The following is a 25,659-nucleotide window of genomic DNA, read 5'->3' on the forward strand; positions in this document are numbered from 1 at the left end:
GTGTTAGTATTAATGTGATTGCAGGCGCATGACTTTGTGAAGTTCGAGCGAGCAAACTGAAAACCAAAACTTATCAAAAGAAATTTCTAATCACAGCCGGATATTCTAAACATGATTAGTTTTTTTACAAGTACTTATAAACACTGATTAGCTGTTGTAGAAACAAAACGAAGGAATTAGTTCACTCACCACACTTTAACGCGATAAAATTAGCAAAAAACAAGTAAGAAAGTCTAAGTTCGGGCGGAGCCGGACATTAAATACCCGGCGCAATTATTAAATATATGTTTTCCACCTTTCCGAAAGCTACCGCTACACGATAAGCCGGGGTGTATAAATTTTAAGTAAATTAGCGTCCTTAAATTTCGAAATATTGCAGTTTCAAGCATTTCTGAAATATACCGTTATATGAAAAGCGGTCGTAATTTTAGTCCGATTTCAATAATTTTCAACGCTTTGCTTTTATGTGGCAAGCACAATAACCATACCGAGTTTGGTACAAATTGGTAGAACGGTTACCGAGATACATATATGTGATCATAAGTGGGCGGTGCCACGCCCATTTTCCAAAATTGTATCATAAGCGTATTTCTTGGTAAAAAATTGTTGCAACCACCAATTTTGAATAAAGTAGCTTTAATATTTACTGATTTATCGACTATTTCGTATTTTTCTAAATTACCGTTATATACGATGTGGGCATGGTTATTGTCCGATTTTAGAAATTTTCGGTCATTTGGTATGTTGTAGCAGGACCAACAACTGTGCCAAGTTTGGAAGAAATTGGTGCAGCGGTTACCAAGATATACACATGTAACCATAAGTAGGCGTGGCTACGCCCATTTGCCAAAATTTTTTAATATTCTTATTTTTCGTCTAAAACTCATTGTAAATATCAATTTTGAGTGAATTATCTTCAGTAGTTACTAAAATATCGCACTTTTCGTATTTCTGAAAATTACCGTTATATGGGAGGTAGGCGTGGTTATTGTCCGATTTCGCCCATTTTCAATACCATCCGTCCTACGCCCAAAAGAAGTCCACGTACCAAGTTTCGTTAAGATATCTCAATTTTTACTCGAGTTATCGTGTGCACAGACGGACGGACGGACGGACGGACGGACGGACAGACAGTCACCGCTTAATCGATTTCTCTTTTCATTCTGATCATTTATGTATACATTTGTCTATATCTATCTCGATTCGTTTTGCCTGTTACAAACAACCGTTATGTGAACAAAGTTATAATACCCTTGTGCACAAGTGCGCTCGGGTATAAAAAGAGCAAGAAATGGCGCTCCAAAAGCCTAGCGTACTGCCTTCATTATTGACACCAACAACTGTTAGCACCAACGCGCCGCTATTGCCGCCGCGGCTTGAGTAGCGGCACCGGTTGGCTAGCGTCTCCAGCAGCAAAAATGCGACAAGAGAGGTAGATAGAGAGAGAGATGCGCGATGCGCTCTGTGGCCCACTTGGTGAGCCAGCTCAGCCCGCCTTAGCCGGTGAGCGTGGTGGCCTTTTGCACTTTTTAGCCATATGCGCGGCATAATGCGACGCACCAACAATATTGTACATATTTTGCGGCGTTTACTCAGCGACTACGAGGCGGGAGCTTCTGCATTAATTTTTGTTGCCACTCGGCGTTTGCCGTTGGGGTCTAACTCTGAGCGGTGTCGCCGCGCGTACGCAGTTTCATTGCGGTGCTGACTGGTGTGGTGTGCTAATGTGGTTAGCGTGCCGACGTACATACATTATTTAATGGCACACGCGCGCTGAACTCAACGTGGTCGGTATTTTTACTAATATGGTTTTTGTTTTGCGGTGTGCAGTGTTGCTTGAGGAGTGAAAATAATAATTTGCCTAAAAATTATACTCCTAAAAACAAAAGTGTTAGAAAAAATCAATATTTTGATAAATAAATTTTATAAAAGCAATTAATGCAAAACAAAATCCATAATTTAGCGCTTAGATTGCGTTGCTTTACTCTTCTTCAGTTCATTCAAGCATTAGCTTTTTATTTCGGTCATTTCGTTTGCTAATCTCTTATTGTTTGTAAAAGTGGTTAGACAAGTTTTTTTTTTTTGCAAATGTGTCGCGCCGCCTTCGCTGATTTGTAGGTGAAATTTGATTGCTTTTTTGCATCCATCTAAAGCAAAAAAAAAAAAAAACGTTTTTCGAATACATACAAATATGAACAGCTCATTGCGTTATTTCTGAAAAAAAAAAAATTATTTCTTAAAAGTGAATTTTTTAAACACGGTTTACCTAATTAAATATTTTTTCCGTATAAATTATTTTCTTATTTTAAAAAAGATACTATACAGCGCTGCAGAAAACTTCAAAATAAATAGCGAAATATAAATTAAAAATCGCAAAAACATGGCTGTGGATTATGTACTCGAAGATTTGATGGCCAAACTTGGTAAGCTTAGTACATAGTTCTGCGTTTTATTGCCGCTTACAAGCGTAACACCAATTATAATTAGAAGAAAAAATTTAAATTTTAGAATGGTATCATCCTCCAAGTATATATTTATGTATGTATGTATGTATGCGAATAACTCAAAAATAAAAAAAAATGTACTTGCCAAACCTAAAGCATAAAAAATGATTTTTTTTTAGCACTTTCCGATAGCGACAAAGGGCGTGCATACGTATATGTATGTATGTATGTGCATTAGGGACGTCCAAAAAAAAGGTAAAAATGTTAAGCTCTCACCCCCATTACATTTTCTAGGGTTTTTGGCGGACCTATAAAATATTGTTACTATGAAAAAATGGTTAATTAAATAATTGAGAATTATCGAAGGGAGTTTCCTGAAGAGAAAAAAGTTTTCCGATCGAAAAATATTGATTTCCAGAATTAGTAGTAGTAGTAGTATATTTATATTTTTAGCAATTCGAATACACACATTTACAACCTTATACGCACATATTATGGAATTTAAAAATAAATTAAAAATTATGGCAGTAACTAATATTGTTGAGTGCCACACTAGAACTAACATATTAAGTTAACATAAACTACTTACGCAAATTCATTAATAATAAAATCCCTATATTTAATGCTGTTTTGCAAATATTTGTACAACGCTTCGTAATCACCGCCATTTAAAATGTTTATCACTCTTGCCAGGTCCAAAACTTTTTCACCGAAGCTATCCAAACGAGATGCGTTGTAGGCTGGGCAGACACCGATAATATACCATTTCTACGAAAAAGTTTTATTCCCCATATAAAATACATGGAGAACTTCATGGGCTTTGAGGCAATTTAAATATAATTTTTTTTAAATACATTTTTTTGCCATTTCAAAAATCCTTGGCTGGCCTTGGCCTTGGTGGGAGCTTAACATTTTGAACTTTTTTCCTCGCCGCATGCATTTTTGGACCACCCTAATGTACATACATATGTTTGTGTATGACGAATATATGTACATAAAAATTCATGCTCAAATATTCGCATAAATGTTTAGCGTTTAATAAATTTCAATGCCTACCAAAAATTACTACACTTTTTCCACCTATAAACAAAAAACTTTACTGTAAAAATTTGTAGTATTGACTTTATAATAACCATAGATAAGACTTTCGTGTTAATCCGATTCCGATCCGATCATTCTAATGGACTTTATTCCAAAGTACGTACATACATTTCCAAGACAGCAATGTTTTTCTTTTTGCATTTTTGCAATTGATAATTGTAGTGGAGTATCAGCACCGGGTTGGACGACCGCAATAGCCAAGTGACTGCCATCCTGTTGCACCCCAGTAGGCTGTATTAAGCCAAGTAGTTGCCTACTTGAAGCGCCACAATAAGACGCATACGAAAAATTGGATACGCAGTTCTTCCAAAAAAACTAACAAAAAGTATCGGCGCGAATGGCAAATACAAATATTTGGCATGCAAACAAATATTAAATTTATACACCCGTATACATTCAAATGCTCGTACTATATTAGGGGATTCACAAGACGTGTTAACCGTCGTAAAATCTTAAGCTTAACACTTGTTTATGTAAAATAGCGGTTAAAATGGTTGGGGGGTTGGCTAATTATATATTCTTTATCAGTTTAAAAGAATTTCGGTTTAGTTAGAAATCCCCTAAAACCATTTTAATTAAAAAAGATGTTAACCTTAAGATTTTACGACGGTTAACACGTCTTGTGAATCCCCTATATGTATATGTATATTTAATTAGTTTGAAGAGTCGCACAGCGGGGCAAATAAAGGCGGTGGTCAACAATTTTTAACCGATTTAAATTTTTTCTTTGAATAAAATCTGACGAAATTCCTTATAAATCGGTGTACTATTCAAAAGACTTAATTGTAAAAATAATTCAATCTCTTTTCAAAAACCGGAACTAACCGATTGATAAGGAATCGCAACGCATTTACCTATTAAAAAAACATAAAAATTATTTAGTCGGATTGAGATTGACACTTGTTGACTGATTTGCCCACGACAACATTCATTTGCCCCACTGTGTGTAGTACGACTATGCACTTGCATTTAGTTTCCAATGTTCTAAGTAATATTTAAAAATATCTATGGGATACACCCACCCACGTGTCGTTCGGTCAACACTTTTCGCTTATTTTATTTCAAGTTTAGTTTGTTGGTGTGTAACTTTAATATTTCGCGTTGTGTCTAAATTCTCTTGGATAAATACGCCTCACAGCTTTCAATGCCCCCATGCCTTTCTAATAATATCTAAGTATGCAAAACGTACACTGAGAAAAGAGTAAAGTTACTTTAACTCAATATATTTCTCTCAACACATGATTGGGTTATATACATATAGTTACTAAATCTTAAATATTATATTTAGTTGACATAACTAAATCAGAGCCTGCAAGTAACCATTACATTTCTTTGTAGAGTTTTATTTTTAAATAATCCTCAGTTTTTTATTTTTTTATTTTTTTATAAAGAATAATCGATGAATTTGAATTTGTATATTTTCGATCAAATTTAATCGTTATTTTGTGATTTTCGATAAAAGAAAGTCGTTATTTTGGATTTTTATTTTTTTCGACAAGTTTTAACAGTTATGATGGAGACTACGTTTTTAGCACCGCTTTAAATTTTTTATGGTCTAAGACCTTAACCTAACCTGAAAACAATGTTTATAATATGATCGAAAAACAAAAATAAAAAATAACGGTTAAATTTGATCGTAAAAATAGAAATCCAATTTTAACGGTTAAATTATGATTTTTGTTATAGCCATTACGATTCCTGAACTAAACTCTTTACTCAGTGTACATATAAAGTTAAGTACAGTGTTTTGAGCGCAGTTGATTTCTTTCTTCGAACTGGCAAAACCATGGATATAAACACTAGCATGCCCGTAGCCAAGAATATTATAATATGTACAATACATAGTTTTTCACAAAAACAAATCAAAGTTAAATAACTAAGTAAATATATTCGAAACAGAGTTAAATACTTTCGTATATAATGCAGTTAAAGCCTCTCTAGGAATTTCAGGGAATTTAATCTCTCCTCGTTGCCCTTAAAACTTCCCAGGAAACGTTTGTGCTTAAATCACCAGGCGCATCTCGGTCGAAGCAGCTTTACACTTAGTTCGGGTGGATATCGGGACCACCTTCTCACCAGGGCTTTCATAATCTTCCTAAATAAACTCAATTGACAGGCAGGCTCTGTCAAATTAATTCATCGCAGGCTTTGTTGCAGAACTGCTACTCAAAGTGGGTCAAACTCTCCATTCAGAGGACATTGAGTACGGCTATCCCATAGCATGGAATTCTACCACCACTTATTTGGGTCGTTAACTGTCTGCTTGAGACTTTGTAGAGGAGCAGCTGTCGGGTGCGTTCCCACGCTAATAGCAACTGTAATTAAAGATGCGTTCCTAACTTTTGCAGGCGTACTGGAATTTGGTTCAAAACTGGCCTGCTAGTTGTAGAATATCTTCACTGGACCGTACTGGATAAAACCTACAGATCAGTTAGTTATTTCATCTGACTGACTATGACTGCCTAGTTATACCCAAACGTGTTTGAGATCGGGAATTGCAGAGAGATGCCCTGCCTCATTGGCATCACTAGATCATCTCAGCGACACTCTTTTCTAAGCTTGAACATATCGTCGAAATATAAACTAAATTTTATTTGCACATACTATGATTGGCCGAGCAAAAGAAGAATTAAATCACAAATAAATTTAATTTTTTATTTGTCCAACGAATCAAAAACAAATAAATTGTATTGCTTGTGTGGTCGATGAGCCAGATCACAAATCAAATACATAGATTCCTAATATTAATACCTACTACAATTTACCATAAACCTCGAACTCCTTTAACATTTTTAAAAAAGTAATTTTAACGTATTATTTATTACAATTTAAGTCAATGCATATCTTTGCATACATACATATGTTTATCTTCTAATAATTTTCTATCACCTATTCAATTGATCCTCTAATTATCTGCACATTTCCATTGTCACACGAAAGAAAAATACAGAAATATTTAATTGAGTAAAGACGAGCAACGTATTCGCCAGAGATAAGCCAATAAAATGTATTTCGGAATTTTTTTTTATAAATACAAACGTATGTACTACATACTTATGTACATATATATTTTGTTTGTGCCAAGCTTATCAGTTGAATTGTATAGTAAAATTGCTGATGACAATGCTTGAAGCCGAAGCCGTAAGTTGCTGGTATTTGTTTGCTTCGCAGCTGACTTTGGCTCACCGCGCTTATCAGAATGAGAACAGAAAAAGGTACATACATAAATAAATACATGACAACGACAGATCTGCGAGTAATGTTTGCCTTTGGCGGTAATGTAGCATGCAGTATATCCATACAAATCATGCGTTTTGTATTAGTTAGTTATATTGTAAACAGACTTTTTGCTGGTGGTGTTATCGCAAGATAATATCTAATCTTGAAGTATGTATTATTTAAGGTTCCCGTTATCTTATGCTTGCCAAAGATTTCTGTTGTCCCCTCTATATTTTTAGGTCAGCAAATATTTTGCAGATATTTAAAACCCACTTGTGTTTTATGTATTTATCAGATATTAACGTTTAAGTCCCCAGAACATAAACCGAAAAAGTTAGTCCACTTTTTTTTTTTTTTTTGGAATGTTTAAATTCAAATATTAAAGAGGTCGATTATGATCTTGTATTAGTATGTACATACACTTAGCTTTGTATGAGTTAATAATTAAAGATGGAACATAACATAATTGCTTTTTTTTTTTTTTTTTTTTTGGTTTTCTTAAGTGAAGATTTCAAGTGGAGAGAAAATTTGTCGTGCTTCCTTCGATAGATTCTATCAGCTTCTGTTCTCATCATGCGAATGTGGTGTGTTCTACTTATGCGGATCAATAGCACTATTGAGATTATTAAGAGATGCATGTACATTAGCGTGGGCCGAAAATCCGATTTTTTGATTGGTAATAGCAAAAATATGGTTCATTAACATAACACATAAACACAATCTGTGTAAAAGATTAAAATTTTTGGTCAATATCTTAGGCTCGCCCAAGTCTATCAAAGTTCAATGTGCTCCAAAAATAAAAATTAATAAATGCATTAACTAGCACATTGTTTTTTTTTAATAAAATAGCAAGTACCTTCGAAAGTTTTAGTCCTACATAATTTGGTATATGCACCTTTTTGTAGAGAATCGAATTAAGCTAAAGGAAAAAAAAATTAAATGTAAATTATTTGTTTGTCAAGCTAAACCATTTTGCATAATTATTAATTTAAAATATGTTAGCGCCATTCCACTTATACTTGCCGTTTCATTGAAATGAATTAAGACAATAAAATTTTCTACCAAAATCTACCAAATGGAAAACGTGTCTACCATTCCACTAAAATTAAAATTTAGAAAAATATTCTAACAAACTTGGCAACACTGGTTCTGTTATAAGTCATATAAACTGATATGGAATACAATTTTTACTCAATAGATACAGGGGTCCTTTCCCCATACTTAACTATTTTTTTTTTGTTTTTTTTTTGCATACGAATTCCTATACATATACCATTTAAAAAATTTCCTAAGTGCTCAGTTTAAAGTTTTATGAGTTTAAACTGAGTCTTTCTTTCGTAATAAATATGATCCTGAGACTAGTCAACAAGACTGAATCCTTTCAGACTCTAATAGGACTCCTAACTTGGACTCATATTAGCGTGCCCTTTTAAGAAGGTAAGTATATTTTTTTCTGACTCATTTTTGAGCTCATAAGGAGTGTTAAAAATCAGAATTCTGAGACTTTTCTGAATCTAAAATAAATACATACATATGTACTTGTTCCATATCAATTTGTTCATAAAATTCGCGAAATCATCTCAAGTCATCGCCCGCAATACATACATATGTATGTGAGTACATGTGCTAATGGGCATTTTATTACTTCCTTCTTGGTCCGTGTAAACAAGCGGAATTTACACGAGAATTTATACTAGTGTTCTACATATTCACAAACAAATGCTTTATTTCATTTTCACCTGCTTAGCATAAAAAACAATTAATTAGTTAAGCTATTGATAATTTTGTGGAAACACAGAGGTATTGACAAACATAATAGATTTTTTTCTCATATATATGTGTAGGAAAATTTCCGAAATCTGTATCATCTGTCGAACATACATACATATGTACTATATACGTCATGTGCTTTGTATGGTGCATAAAAAACATGAACATTTTTCATTTTCATTTGTTTTAACAAGTGTGCCAAAAATTCAAGGAATTTTCATAAAAACAAAAATATATATATATTTCTAACAGGGTATTATCTGACCCAATTAACGGATCATATGCCAGCACCCTGCACTTTCATAAGTAATATTTTCTAGAATAGTAATAAAAATGCGGGTTTTTCAACATTCTTGTAAGTATGTATTTATTGTTAAGCTATTTAGCACTTTTCACTCAGCAATGTGAGATTTTTCATTAAACGGGGCTCGTTTTGGTTTTGAATTTAATTTTTTTTTTATAGGAATCACCTGCTTTAACTATTAAACTTGGTTTTAGTCTAGGAAAAATTTCATAATAATTTTAAGTCTATTTAAACATGTAAAAACCTTTTAGTAGATAATTAATTACAACTTCTTAATTATACATTTTTTTCAAATGCTAACTAGATTCGTGGGATCACAGAAATCCCCTGCGACTTTTAAGAAAAAAGTTGACAACGTGACCGTCATAAACTTGTTTATTCGCTTTAAAATAAGTAATCTAAAAATAAGTTGAATGATAATAAATTGAGATACATATACTACATATGTACATAGACTCATGCTACTATTACATTAGTACGTCTCACCAAACGTTTACATGCTTTCAAATCAAATCATAAAGCTTGAAAATAATAAGTGAAAAATATTGACGTTGTAAATAAAGGGCACTGGAAATAAAAATCGGTTCTGGCCTGAATGATATCTTAAATTTTTCGTCAACCCTTTCACTATAGTACAAATTTTGTATGGAGATTGCGACATCTTAATACTGTGTTCCTTAGTATTTGTATAGGTTTGGGGTCATATCTCAAAATTTTCGAATAATCGAACCCTTTGCATACATAGGAGTATTATAGGTATTTTCCCGAAAATAAATTTGAAAAAAATCTCATTTTATTACATATCTTTAATTACTAAATACACGAATCTTTATAAAAGTTTTATGAAGCCAATATGTAATTACTTAATCCAACTCACTTGTGATTTTCAATTCAAATCACCCTTATGATACTTCAAATTTTCAAGGTGAAGAGTAATTATATATACATATGTACATACGTTGAAAGGCCAAACCATTCTTAAAACAAATGTTGAGCTTAAGCTTATAAGATTGCTAGAGCTGTATGTATATTTATAAATATGCGGATGTACTTTATGCACACATACGTATGTATGTATATGCAAATGCATACAAATTTATATGCGAATGCATACATACATATGTATGTATGTAGTATGTGTAATAATACTGCAACAATTAAAATCTGTCAGGCTACAAACATCCGTTCTACTTTTAATTGAGTACTTCTTTACGTTTAGGTATATCGATTAAATGAATTTTAGAAAATTCCAATCGTCAGCTACAATTTAAATGTTATTCAACCTTTATACACCCAGAAGCGACGCTTTCACAACAGTCTCGCCTTTTGCGATTTTATTGCACATATTTGGCGCGATCGTCTCAGCAATTAAAATGCTTATGGAAAATGAATACAAATGTATGTATGTATGTGAGTATCTCATTTCAGTAGGTGCGCGTATATGTACATTAGGGTGATCCAAACAAAGTAACGTCGGAATTTTAATGCTCTAACCGAAAAAATATACTGTTGTTTTTATATTTTGAAATAAAAAAATATTTAGAGGTCGCTCACAGCACTCAAAGTTTTCCATGCATTTTATAAAGGGGAACAAATTTCGTGGAAGTGATGTAGAATTCTTGAAAATCAATATTTTTCGATATGAAAACTGTGGTTCTCTTCGGGAGACTTCCTATAACAATACCCGATTGTTTATTTAACCTGTTTTAATATTAATTATTTTTTATAGGTCCCCCAAAGACCCCAAAAAGCGCAATGAAGGACCCATAGAAAATCGCTGGTATTAAAATAACAAAAACAAATGGTATTAAAAAATGTTAAAATAAACAATTGGGCATTATTATTGGAAGTCTCCTGAAGAGATACAGAGTTTTCCAATCGAGAATTACATACCATTTCCACGCATATAAAATACATGGAAAACTTTGAGCACTTTGAGTGACTACTTAAAATTTTTTTAATTTCGAAATTTTGTCGATATACATATATAGAACAATCCTAGGCGTAGGAGCATTAAATTTCCGACTTTACTTTTTCACACTCATTTTTGGGCCACCCTAATGTACAATCATTTGTATGTATTTACGTAAAGAATAATCAATATGTATGCATTTGCCCGGATATACTCATTTTTGTAGGCAGCTTAAGGCAGGCATATGGATGTATATATGTATGTAGCAAGGTCGTTACGAATATTCGCATTCGAAACCGCGGACCTTCCGCAATTACTTTAACATTCGCATTCACAATAATCAATGCGGAGTTTTTGCGATTACGAATGTTACGCAAGTGCACTGATAAAACGTAAAACTGGAAAAGAAAATGACAAATTGTACACTATAAAAAGTGCATGTAAAACTCCTATTGAAAAGTGTTTATTTTTCAACCAGTAGTAATCAGAGCGAACAGTTGTTTAGTGGCGCAGGTTTCATTTACTATCCTTTAAGAAACAGGCTGAGAGCTGAAAATTTAGCAACATTACTTTTTAACCATTTTCTTTTATGTATGTTACCGCATACCTTTGAACCCGTTAACCGATTTCTATAATTTTTTTTTTTTAAGGAAAGATGGTCCCATACTAACTTGGTTTAATCCGATCTTAAATTTTTATATGAGAATTAAAGTCGGGTTGGTTTTTTGCTTAAAAATTACTTCTTATTAAATATAATGCTCCAATTTTTAAACTCAAGTACTAAATAAAATAAAAAATTTTAAAAGTGAATAACTTTTCCATTTCTTCAATTGCCTAATTACAGAAATTATTTCTTAAAAAGGCTTGACGTTCGCATACGCGAATGTCTAAAAGTCCATATTCGCAAAAAACCTAGTATGTAGGCATGTACGACTATACACATCCATACATATAGTTATGTACATTATACCGTCTTACCTTTGAAGCGAATATAAAAAAGTTCCCTTACATTCTAAAAAAATTTTGTTTTTTAAATAGTTGTAACGGAATAATCAAAAACTTTCTTAGCGAAAGTTAGATGATTTTTGGTAAGCTTTAATTTACTGACATTAGGGTGGTACCTTAGGGTGATGCATTAGAGTAATGCATTAAAGAGGGTGATATGAACTGAGATCTGGTGGGTAAGTACTATAGCGCGTTACTTGACATCAATGAACTTTAGAACAAAAATCTGTATATCATAATTTAAGATCCGACTGTAAGTGCCGAAGATATGACAAAAAATACATATGTACGTTCGGTAACAAAATGTTTTTTCGAATTTGCTTTGAAAAATACTGTACACTTAGCGGTGTACGGAGATGTTTTTTTTTCTAATCCGGTCTAATGTCAGTAGTTACAATGTATGTACATACATACATAGTACTTGGTGTCAAATGATGGCGTAGTATGTATTGAAGCATAAGCTGGCATGTGCATTGTTGTGTAAAAGTGAACCGTTTGTTTGGCCTTTTCTAATTGATTTGCAATTTTAATTAACTAATTTCATTGCTAAAACATTTACACATAGAAGCGTAAGTGTAGGTTTTGAAAATATATAGTTTCTGTTGAGGTGTCGCGATATTAAGGTTTGTATACATACATACTATAACGTAAATATGTAAGCACCATATCCCCTGCAGGAATTCAGAATCACCCTAGGTTAGCCCTCAGATAGTTCGTATTGTTACCAGCACTAGTCCCTCATAATTCCCCTGTCAATGGTTTCAGCATCCATTTTTTGCATTGGCGTGTCGTTGGAGATTTTTTCGTTGGAGTACGATTGCGTTCTGCACTTCACAGATGCTTTTTTATATTTCAGAAACAAAAAAAATATTTTATAAATTTATAACCATGTTGCCTCGGACGGCATTTGTATCCGGATCCTCCTGAAACCTAACAAATAGTGGCAAGCACTGAGCTACAGCTACGCATGTAAATGTGGTAGACCGATTCCTTGGGGACTGGTCGAAAGCTGACATTTTCGATGCAAGCAAATGTCCAGTTCTGACCAATCAAATATTAACCAGTGAAGTACTGTTCCTTTGCGCAAAATTGGCCGCCTTATTACTGCAGGGTATGTATGTATGAATATGTGTATGTATATTTACAAAGGTATACATACATATGATATATGTAGATATGTCTTCCTCTTCTTCTTGATCGACGCAGTAACCGTCTATGCTATTTTGATTTAAATATTTTCTGGGTTAGAACGTTTGTGTCCTTTTTTGTCGAATACTTTAAACGCCTCCTCAACTATACCAGTGCGAGGATGGCGAGTAATTTATAGAGTGTGGTAGTTGCCTTCTCACCCCAAGGCAGCACTTAGTGGCAAGAGTGGTTCGGTGTTAATACTGGTTGCTATATAAAGAAGTACTGTACCGTTTCGAAATTACAACTGTCAATAGTGACGTGAGAACGGAGGCAGGCAAGCGTTAACAATTTGCATCGTCTTATCCCCATTTATGTACGACTAAACCCATCCGATTTGCTTTCATATCCAACTTGGAAATGGCAAAAAAAATTTAATTTTTTTGGGTCGATGATTCATGTCAACTAAATAGCAATGCAGCTGTATAAGCAGGTATAAGAGGTTCGACTGACTTCGAGTTTTATCAAAGACCCTATCTCTCAGCAGTGGCTACGATGCTCCCCAGTTCTTAACAATTAATAGCCTTACTTATGGGCAAAACCCAATCTTCATCCTTAGCCGTAAGGAATAGGAAGGACATTTGAATATTAACTGCTTCATGGGTCCTCCACCTACCGATATATTGAATTTACATTCAGATAAGGCATTTTCGAGGCGGCAGCCGAGATAGGTCGATCTTCCGCTCAGCCGACGATACGTGTACTTGCATTAATGCCATTATTATAATTAGCATATATTTAGTAAGCTATTTGACTTAAATTATGTCAGAAAGGTGTTCCGTCTTATCAGTTGGAAGAACGATCGCAAAGGTGTCTATTTGCTAGCAACAATAGACGAATTATCAGCTAAAGCGGAATACCTGGTAAGGTATTTTTGTATGTATGTATGTTAGTGTGCACTTAGAAAATTGTAATTCTATGTATGTACATAACTGCTTATACATATAGATACATATTTATTTTATTTAGACATGAAGGCGGAAATGTGAGCACTAGCAATCTTAAGTATTTCTATATTTTCTCATTTGATAGACAAACCCAAACTTATAAAGTTACTTATATGTATACTTACATTCTTATCTGAAGTTTATTTTGTGCATTTACTTAGTGGTTATAGGACTACATTTTTTATACTACCCAGTACTTAAATGAAATTATAGTTAACTACATACGTAAATATGTACATACATTTCTTCAGGCATAGAAACAGGAGATAGTTGGAGGGGGCTTAACCAAGAGTATGTACGGGATGGGATTGCAATTCGTAGCCCATTTTCTACGAAATTCACAGGGTGGTCTGCTGCTTTCAATGATTGTCCAATATAAACAGAATGACTAGTGGTTGGTTGACACGAGCAGTGTTGCATGTTGTGTGAAATAGAAATAGAAAAATGCATTAACTTTCCAAACTGCCATCAAAGTGTTGTATTTACATAGTTACATAAAAATTAGTACATATCTTAGCCATAAGTATCAAATAGTAAACCATACATGCAAGCAAATGCACTTGATACTGATAAATGGGTAGTATTTGAGAATACTGATATATCCATTCGCTAGTAAAGGCACTAGCCGTAATCATAAATACATACATATGTATTTCATTTATTTCGTACGGCATTGCAGTGGAAATGCTTTAGGGTTGTACGTAATTGTTAAAAAATTATTTGTAACTGGCCTTTCGTAAACACTGCATACAAACTTCCATATGCATATATGAGTATTAGGGTGATTGAAAAGGTTTTAGAAAAACCGGTTTGCACCGGGGTTTTTTTTTGCATATCTATACGCGGCTTTTTTTTTGAAATTTCGATTTTTCGCATATCGAATAAACCGCATGCTTTTATCGAACACGCCGGTTTTTTTTCATTTCTTACAAATCTTGACCTCTCAATAATAGTTTTCGAGTTTTTCGAAATTTCCTAGGTTACACTGGTTTACAGCAAAAATGTTCTGTGGATGCCACTATCCAATTCCTATGTAGAATTGCTCGGTCGTTTCGAAAATCGAGTTATTTTTTTTCTATGGATATTAAACGTAACGTCAAATCAATATTTACTGTTAACAGTTTAATTGCAATTTTTGGTCATGACTTCATATCAACATAAGAATTTTCATAGTGTGAAAACTACCTAAAACAAAACTGTTTTAGCGGTTCTTAATTTCAAAATCGGGAACCGGGTTTTTTTCAAATTGAAATGTATAAGTATTCAATTTATTGATACTCAAGTAATGGTTTATTATGTAAGCCAAAGAATGTATTATGTAAATGACAATATCCCAGAACATCGACTCACACACTCTTAAACAAATTTTCCTGATTATGGCTACATAGTAACCATACCACGAGTAGATATTAACAATATTAATTACAAGAAATGTTTAAAATTCATTATTCGTCCGGACTTCAATTAAAAATATGCCAATTAATACAATTTCGTGTATATACGTATGTTACATACACCATTACATGAATGCGCTCATGCTTGAATCATAGACTTACTCAAGTGTAGGCTTTTCAAATTCAAAAAAGGCAATAAAGATTAATAAAAGCGTCAAAGTTAATGCAAAAATTTAATTGCTTCATTCGGTTATTAACAAATACTTACAAATACATACTATCTACATATAAACACACATATGCCATTTAAGCTAACACGATGTTCAAAACATGGAAAAGCACACAGGTGCATACATACATACATCCTACTCCTACTTAATATTATAAATGTGAAAGTTTGTATGTTTGGATGTTTGGGAATCACGCGGATTTGCATGGAATTGGGTACACAGATAGCCTATGGCCCAGATTGGACAATCTTTTTTTTAAAGAGTTGCCACCTGTTAAAAAAGTTTAATTAATTTAATACGCGGAAATGACTGAGCTAATTTGCATGAAATTTTGCACACGGATAGCCTATGACCTGGGTTCGAAAATAGGCTACTTTTCTTAATAGTTGCCACCTGCTAGAAAAGTTTAATTTAATTAATATACGGAAACGTCTGAACGAATTCGCATGAAATTTTGCACGCAGATAGTTTATGACCTAGATCGGAAAATAGGCTGCTTTTTTAAGAGTTGCCACCTGTTTGAAAATTAAATTTTGAACACAGCTGGTTTATGACCCGGATCGTCAAAGTATCCGAAAATGGAAACTGTAAAGTGACAAAAATCCGCATTTCATCCACCTTTTTCTTTTTTCTTGGATCCATTTTTGGATTGTTTGCTGGCTGGAGCTGTAAAACGGCTCCAAATGTTTGCTTCCTTAACGTACTATTTTAAAGTAATTTGTTGCCGAATTTTTTTTTACTAACCTAACATACCCGTCCAATTGTCATTGAGTTTACACTCTAATTTCGTAGGTCGTTTATATTTTAATTGTTCTCAAATCGCTAGCTAATTTACAACAATTGGTCCAATTTATGGGCAACGCAAATGTCGCAATGTTTCATTGTAATTTACGCACTCAATAATCACATTTAACATTGATCGCCAATCAATGCTAGCTGCTGTAGTTTATGTATTTGTTTATTTTCATTTTCAACTTACGAACATTGTAAGTGAATGATTGGTGGGTACGCACATTAATTGAAAACCACTTTTTATTGACATGTTGTCAAGCAAATTGATTTTTTTAAATATTGCGAAAATGTTTTATTTAAGTAAAATACAATGAACCAAATAAAAACTAGGGCGCCAAATTTTAGCAAGTTTTGGCTATTTTTCTTTAGTTTATTTAATGTTTATTATTTTTTATGAAAGTTTCTATATATAGTAATTCCTAGCTGCTTGAAATTTAAACTAAATTATACTAAACGTTAATGGGATACAAAACTGCATACCAAAATTTTTTCTAAAGATGCTGTTTAAAAAGCTAGAAATTTTGCAGAAGCTAGAAAAAGGCAGAATTTTCATAATTTTTGCACAGAGTCTGAAACTTTGATTTATGCGGTGTTTGTTAAAAAATCAATATACTCGCGAAACTAGGGGCCAAATTCAATAAAATTGCGCTTTTAGTTTTTCTCTCTGACGCGCAGTGGGCCAAAGACTGTAAAAGTGACCAAAATTGTTGCTTGACTATTTAAACGTGAAAAAATCAGAAAAAATATATTTTTTTTTATCCGTGGTACATCGCAAAGCAGCAAAAATTTGAAGTGTTGGCTTTTATGTCAAAGTGTTTTGAAAAATTCATTTAATTTTACTAAAATTGATAAGTGAATTTTAAAAAATCTTTTAAAATTTAAACTGTTGATAGCCTGTAAATTGCCACACTTGCCTACCACAAGGAAGTTGCAGGAATAAAACACCACACTTTTTATTTTTTTAAATTGTTTCTATATTTTTTATTTATTTTTTAATAATTGAATTAGCGGAAGAAAAAGCTCAAGAAGTAAAAAAAAAAACAAAAAACAAAATTCATTAATTCCAGTGTAATCTAAGAGTCATCGGCAACTAGATTATTTTTATTTTTTTATTTTTTAATATTTATTATATATATATTTTTTAAATTTAACTAACGGAAGGAAAAAACTCAACAACCTAAAAAAAAAAACAAAAAAAACTTTTAATAATTCCAGAGCAATTTTATTCATCGGCAGTTAGATTATTTTTGTCAAAAGAGAAAACTCATTAATATGTACCTTCATTTTCAAGCTCTAGGCAGTCTAGTTATTAAAGAATTTTATGAAATCCTGTGTATCTTGTATAAATAGAAACATTTAAAGGTTAATAAAGTGATTCAGATGAATTTTTTGCAAAATATTAAAGGAAAATTTAAACGGTTATAAATCAAACAAAGCAAAAATGTGCAAAAACAACATGCATTTGTTGCAAAATATACTAAAATATGTGCAATAAATAACTAAAAAGAGGAATTTTTTGCAAAATATGTAAAACCCTGCATTTACTGCTAAAAATATTTTAATTCTGGGCTGTCATAGTTATGCAGTATATATTTAATGATATATGTATTTATTTGTATTTATTTGATGTTTTTTTTTCCCAGCACAACAATTTAACAAAATTAGTTTACAGTGACAGTCAAGATAAAAATAAAGTAAGTAAATCATACAGATTGATATTCTAATCTTAAATTGCATATATAACTAAGTCTATGAACTAAGAATAGAAAATATGTAATATTGAAGTAAGCAAAATTTGGGGAAATTAATAATTAGGTTTGAAGAATGACAATAAAAGGAAAAGAAAAGAAAACAGGACGAAGAAAGAAAAAAATATTAATTTGAATAACTTATAAACTACTATAGTAAGAGATTAATTCTAGTATAGTAAGAGATTAATTCTTTTTTAAAATGCAGTGCATTACTTAATGAACTTAGTCTAGTCGGATGTGAGTTCCAAAGACGTATAGAGGTGATGAAAAATTGACGTTCAGATGTTAGAGTTCGATATTTCGTATGTGTTAGAAGTACTGACCTCGATGACTGAAGAAAATATTTGTATGTATATGAACAAAGTATGCGATTACAACAAAAAGAAAAAAAAAAACGTTGCAACGTCCCTGATTTTACATATATCAACTTCACCAGAAATAAAACAACTAATAGGCGCTTAGTTCAATCATTGATTATATTTCTACTCAATGCTTCAAAGTAGGTCTTGGTTGTTTAGGTGCAAAACAAAAGAACGTACATACGTGCTGCAGCTAAAGCTTTATTATACGTATTATACAAAAGTACATATGTACATATGTAGGTGCATGATTACAAATGTAATTGGAGTATGGTAGATACAAAATATATATTTAGATATATCCATACATACATTTGAATAATCGTAATATCTATAATCGATAGGCATGCATGCATTAATATGTATGTATATACTGGTGTACGCATGTTTACATACATACAACGTCTGCAAATTATAGTAATAATTGAAATTGTTTAAAACTGTAATTAAATTTTTATAATTTAGTTTCAAGATCTCTTGTCCAATTTACGCGCGTGCCGACAATGAGACTAATTTAGAGCGTGAAATAAAATATATACATACATATATGCTCATACGTATGTATATGAGCGATATGCACGGCTCATTTAGTATTAGACTGTCATTAGTAAAAAAAAAACGGTAATTTTCAGGAGATGCGTTTAAAGTTTTAAAATTGCTCTCCAAGTCCTCAAAAAGAGATGAAAATTTGCTTCTTACGCGAAAACTACATATGATTTTAGCACGAAATTTTTACACAATATGAAGCATAATAAAACGAGTAATAATATTACATAATTTGTTCAAAAATTCCATTTTTTCAGTTATGTCAGTCGTTTTGCAAATGAGCAATATGTGTTTACGAATGTACATGTATGTTTAGTAGAATACAAATTTTGAAACAAATATATGTGGTAGGTATATACATTAGGGTGGTCCAAAAGTGAAAAAAGTGGTGAAAAAGTAAAGTCGGAATTTTAATGCTCTCACCCCTTAGGATTATTCTATATCGAAAAAAATGTACCCAAATTTTTTATTTTGAAATCACAAAATATTTAGAAGTCGCTCAAAGCGCTCGACATTTTTATAGAATTCTTGAAAATCAATATTTTGCGATCGGAAAACTCTGGTTCTCTTTAGGAAACTTCCAATAATAATATCCAATTGTCTATTTAACAATTTTTTCATAGTAACTGTATGTTATAGTTCCGACACAAACCGCAAAAAATGCAATGGGAGACCAATAAAAAACTTTAGTATTAAAAAATTGTTAAATAAACAGATGGGTATTGTTATTGGAAGTCTCCTGAAGAGAACCAGAAATATTGTCGCTGAGAGCATTAAAATTCCGACTTTACTTTTTTTGAACCGCCCTAGTATACATATGTTTGCTTCGATATCTCGAGAAGTAATGAATGCAATATTCTCTGCGACGACTCTGTTTGTTTGCCAAAGATGTGGCTTTAAATAGTACTAGTGGTAAATTTTTCCTAAAGAGTTTTCAACTTTTAAATTTTAGAATTTTTTTCTCTTTTTTTTAAGACTTTTTCGTAATGTCTCAAAATAAAATGAACGTAGTATTATCTGTGTAGAGTCCTTTTTTTGTCAAAGTTGTGGCTATAAATATTACTAATTAAAATTGCAAAATTTTTTTCTAAAAAATAATCAACTTTGAAAGATTGATTTTCGGATTTTTTCTCGTTTTCTAAAAACTTTTTCGTAATATCTCAAAATGTAAGTGCCATATTGAAAAACTGTATCGCCCAACATGTTCAGCGACTTTGAAAAGGGATTTTGTATGCCCACGGATTGAAGGAAGAGTAATTTTAAGCCTTGAGGCGGATGCACGAAACGTCCACGCGAGACCTCTAAATGTTAATAGTTTTGCACCAAATTTTCAGGGGATAGTTTGTAGCCATAATGAAAGCTAAAAAGTCAAGAGCGTCGAAAAAAGAAGCGCTTTCATTTTTTTTTTTTATGGCCAGTCTAATGTAGATACATACAAATGTGTATATGCTGGTATGTATGTATGTTTACTAGCAACACGAAGGAAGTGTAATTGATTATTTTAAAGCCAGATAAGGTCACAATGACGAAAGCTATGTTTTACATAGTATTACATATTTAAAATCGCCCTAAATATGTTTTAATCACTCTTTTTCAAATTGCTATTACATAATCAATTTACCAAATCTCTTATGCCCAGCAGCAGTGGAGACACCCCAATTTCGGACTCTTAAGCTCTAAATTATTTGCTGGTAAGTAGCTGAGGATCCACGTCATGGTGAATTATCTGCAATTGTGCCCCTTTAAGAATAAAACAGGGATATCAGTCGAGTGCACTCGCATTATTTAAAATAGAAATGATAAATTACAAAATAAAATTAGTAAGCCCGCTTTGGATTAAACTAGAGTAGTATTTTATTCTGTACCGTTGGTAGCCGCGTAAGAAGCTACCTATATGTTCCACTCGAGAGCGATGGTGATATTCCACGTGTGTTCAGATATGCAAATCTAAATCTAATCTAAATTTTCTTGTGAAGAAATATGTAAATATACGAGCATTTTTTTTTTCTTAACAGCTGCAAACTGATTTAAGAAATTTTGAGAGAAGAAAATTTCTTTTCCATTCATTGTGCGTCGCTTTATATGAATTTTTCGTTTTTCTTGGGAGCTGGAAACAGCCCTTAATTGTTAAAGTTTGTTGAATTTGTATGCATAATTTTTGTACGAAGTTTGAATTGTGGATTTATGTGGTTATGCTGGTTATGTAATGTGCTAGATTTTTATTAAAAAACTATATAAATTAAATAGAAAAAAGGAAAATATCCAAAATTGGTCAAAATGTCACTTAACTTATTCAGCTGACCACAAGTGTATATATGTATGTATGTACATTAGACTGCATCACCAAAAAAAGTTGCGGGTTTCCGCCGGGATTAAAAGATTTATTATATTTTAAGACGTCTACCAAAATATTTCGGAAAAATCTTAAAACTTAAGCGAGCTGGACCGATTTGAAAATACCTCCAAAAATGGAGTTTTTTATGAATAACAATAGTTTCTTAAAGAACTTTGTGAAAAAACTCAACTCACTTGTTATAAACTTATACCAAGTGACCTGCAGACTTGTAGAGTTGCAGCTTTGAAATGCCTTAATTTTATTTTCAATTTAATTTTACTAAAGTAGTGTAAATACTCTAAATTACAGCTAGATGTAATATTAAATCAGTTCCGAGCAAAAAACCAATTAGTTGGTGTATTTTTAATATTTGTGGCATTTTATCAGCGAAATAAACGATAGCGATACCATATATGGGAGGTATCAAGCATCCTTAATTTTTTCGTACCAGCCTCAAATTAAAATTTCCTTAATTTCCTATGCATCAACTGAGAAAAAAATCTAATTTTTTTGACCGATCCCCCAACAATTCGAATCGGAACTAAAAAATCGACAAAAAAATGGAATCGGTATCTCTACTTTGTAGATAAGTCGGTAGAAGAACTTAACAAATGAATAACTTTTATTTTTAAAAAGTTTTATGAGTATTCTGTAACGAAAAACAAGTTAGATAGGGCCTTCTGTATTCACAGTTAACGATATGTATATATGTATGTAGGCACATGAATTTGCTTTCACGCCTGCACGTGTTTGTGCATTTACAATTAAATTCAAAAACAAGTTTAATGAATCATTTTACAACGCTTTTTTACTCAACAGATGGCAGATTGACAGTTTTTCTTATCTCGCAGTTGACTTACTGCTCACTTTGGCGAATAATGAGCTTGACTTGAAATTTGCATTTAATAACAATCAAATACATATTTGCGGTAATGGTTAACTGAAACCGCAATGTTTTTCAACTACAAACATTAGGGTGTTTGTTTTTCTCCTTTCAATTTTTCAATAATCGCATTAATTACTCAATTTATTTACATGTTTATATGGAAAAATAGAAAATATATATGTAGTTTGCGGTCAAGTTAGTTTCTTAAATAAAATGCGATGCTTTTACATACATACATATTTGTTTACGTTCATTCTGTGGTTCAAACAAAATCATAACAATAAGCAAATAAATTGAACTTTCATTTGCTACTATAGCGAATGGCTTTTTATTTTGTGGAAAATATGCAAAGTAATCTTTATAAATTTTCTAAATACATTTTAATTATTCCGAATTGTTAAAGGCAAAAGCGTCACGTTTGATTGAATGAAAATAATATTTATAAATGATTTGCAGTTTTGATAGCAAATTGACATTTGCACAACCTTTGCTTTCACTTGCAATTAATTGCGAAAGTAGTATATTTAATTGAAAAACACAGTCATTCGATTACATATATTTTGTTGGTGTGATATTGATTGCATAGAATGCAATTGATTTAAAAATAGAATTCTTAATTTTTTAATTAATTTACAATGCCACCACAGTCGACAGTTATGTATGTAGGTACATACATATGTGAGTCATTCCATTGGGACTGGTGGGACATTTGACTCCAGAAAGTGATAAATTGTGAACTAATTGCGACATAGTTGTCGTTGGAACTAAAACAACAGTGAAAAATATTTTATAATATAGATATAAAACTAATTTATGTACAAAATTCCTCTAAAAAATACTAAATAATTTCTAAGTGCTTTGTAACTATTATTTGAAAAAAAACACTACTATTTATTCTTAAAATCCCTTTATTTTATCTTTCAAAGGCTGAATTTTTTTTCCTATCAGCCCTACGAGACTCTCGACAGAAGGCTAACCCTCGCAGACACTGTGCCGCACCTTTCCAGTAAGTCTAGCCTGAATTTCCGCAAAGCTAACCAAAGAAGTAATTTAGTTCCTGATGGACCTTTTTTTGAAATACTAAAATTTAGGAGATGTAGCCTGCTCAGCGTTTGTGTAAAAAATGTTTTACCCTTGCAGTTCTATTGATGTTCCTATAAAACAATCTTTTTTTTATCGGAACCAGGCACAAAATAAATCGCGCAGGAAACAGCATCCAGAATTCACACCGACCCATTGTGCTCTTTTCATGTCGATGAGATGGAAGGCAATATGAGTTTTGCCTCTCTGCAGCCTTTCGATGCCTCCCAGTCGTGGGTGAGCGAAGTATTTACACAATTTTTGATATTCCCTACCTCCAAAGGCTGCCCTGGACTTCCTGGAATCCTTGAGACTAACGGATGTGTTGTGATGAGTGGAGGGCACAATAGACCTACCTGGTTACGGTGCATACCTCTTTTAATATCTATCTATCTACCCAATTTTTTTATGGTGGTATCGGACCGAGGTATGAAAGAACCATTACTGGGCATAAGTATTGTTGCTTAAAGCAGTATCGGTCAACCAACAATACAGGTCTGATCCAGTCCAGACACTGATGCATCTAATCGTTTATTCTTCTTCTTTTTAATTGGCTTTGTAGCCGCCCAAGCGATGCTTTAAATAGTTCAATAAAGCACGCCAGTCGTTTCGAATACCGTGATTTATGCCCATATTCTTCTTCTCGAGGTATTACCTTGCCGAGTAAAATAGTTATCGGTTCACTTGATCCAACGTTGTACGTTAAAATATATACTTATAAAAAAAATACTCCGGCGAATTAATGACCTCCGCCTTTTTTGGAAGTCGTTTGTATGGATCATATGGATTATATGGATCAAAGTTTATTATCTTATACATATATATTTGTAATCAGTGATATTATCAGTGACATTTGAATGACGTGATATTGTTGGATTCACCATTTAAGTAGTGACGACAATAGTAATCAAATGTTCGTAAAAACAATAATAATTTTCCGCATTATATTCACCTATAATATTTAGCCATTTCTTTGCAATTAAAAACTTGACATAAAATAATTAAGCAACAATTTTTCCCATGGAATTCAAGCGTTTTATAAAGCGAATTGTATGTAGAATTGCTAACACTTAAATATTGAATGCTCCGCTGCAATTCAATCAATTACGATGGCAAACAGTAAACACTTAAACGCCTTAAATTGATTTGGAATATTTGCGTTTCGATTTATGTTCTCAATGGCAATAGTATATACATACAATACAATCCAAATATATGTATGTGCATTAGGGTGCATCACTCTCAAATTAAAATAGAAAAATATATCGGTAGTGTTTTTATGTATATATGAACATAAAATATATTATATTTTAAAACTTCCGCCAAAATATTTGGGAAAAATATTAAGATTAACATAAGCTAAACCTATTTGAAAATATCTCCAAAATTGTAGTTTTTTATAAATGAAAAATATTTTTTCTCAAAAAGCACATCAGATGATAGACGATTTTTAACTTAAAAATTGTATAAACGGACTTAAAACAATTAGCTAATTAGAGAAATTTTCAAATCGGTCGGTAAATCGCAATATTTTTCCGGTGAAAAACCGCAACTTTTTTAGTGGTGCACCCTAATGTATGTACATAAATATGTATGTCAGAATGATAGATACTCTCTACATCGCAATATGAATGTATGTACAAGCGATAACTTACAAATAAAAATAATTTTATACATATGTGGATGTAAGTACATATGTATGTACTATGTATGCATGTACATATTTAGAATCCGTAACATAGATTGATGGCAATTTTTTCCAAAATACTTGCGTATTACAAGTGGCTGTTTGTACAATTTAGTTTACAAAATGCGTTGATTGGTCTTAATTAGGCCGCCAAATCAATATGCAAACAAATCGCATGGAGATGTATATATGTCTGCACATATTTACGTTGAAAATGGGACACACTCCATTGAACTGTTTGTACTTTGAGTGGATTGTTGAAAGAAACATGGAAAATACTCACACATACATATACATCCCGTCGGAGTTAATCATATAAAATTTTGATTCAGCTCTTAAAAAAAAAGAAACGCCTTTCACTTGTAAACGATCCAATTTGATGAAATCGTCGAAATTCAGTCTAAAAATTATTCATAAAAAACTTTTATTAGACGGGATGTGCACAGTACGGCGCAGTGGAGGTTAACGTCTTGATCCACTGAACTGTAGAATGTGCGTTAAGCGTGGAGGCGGCAGAATTACATATTTAATATTATGAACCTATTTTTTGACTGGGGAAGAAAACCCAGAATAAACTGTTCCAAGCCTTAAAAAATGAGCGGGAAAACATTGCACTTCCTAACAAAGATTATTTACTTGTATTAGTGCCCCTCAGAGTTGCTGAGGTTAATAACACTGGTCTACAAGGGTTTTGCGAATAAGACGGGAC

The 25,659-nt window shown here is 32.4% G+C and overlaps 1 protein-coding gene across 1 annotated transcript in view; it reads left to right on the forward strand.

Moving 5' to 3' along the window:
* The first annotated feature begins 1,639 nt into the window (after positions 1–1,639).
* The window catches only part of LOC108361451 (organic cation transporter protein), a 28,508-nt gene continuing 4,488 nt past the window's right edge, over positions 1,640–25,659 (forward strand). Inside the window, exons 1-2 of the mRNA XM_017614071.1 lie at positions 1,640–1,787; positions 2,315–2,423. Of these exons, the coding sequence (XP_017469560.1) occupies positions 2,381–2,423 (43 nt within the window). The 5' untranslated portion in view covers positions 1,640–1,787; positions 2,315–2,380. The remainder of the gene's footprint in view (positions 1,788–2,314; positions 2,424–25,659) is intronic.

This window comes from Rhagoletis zephyria, unplaced genomic scaffold, assembly GCF_001687245.7.
Source record: "Rhagoletis zephyria isolate East Lansing unplaced genomic scaffold, Rhagoletis_zephyria_1.1 Rzeph_scaffold_00764, whole genome shotgun sequence".
NCBI lineage: Eukaryota > Metazoa > Arthropoda > Insecta > Diptera > Tephritidae > Rhagoletis > Rhagoletis zephyria.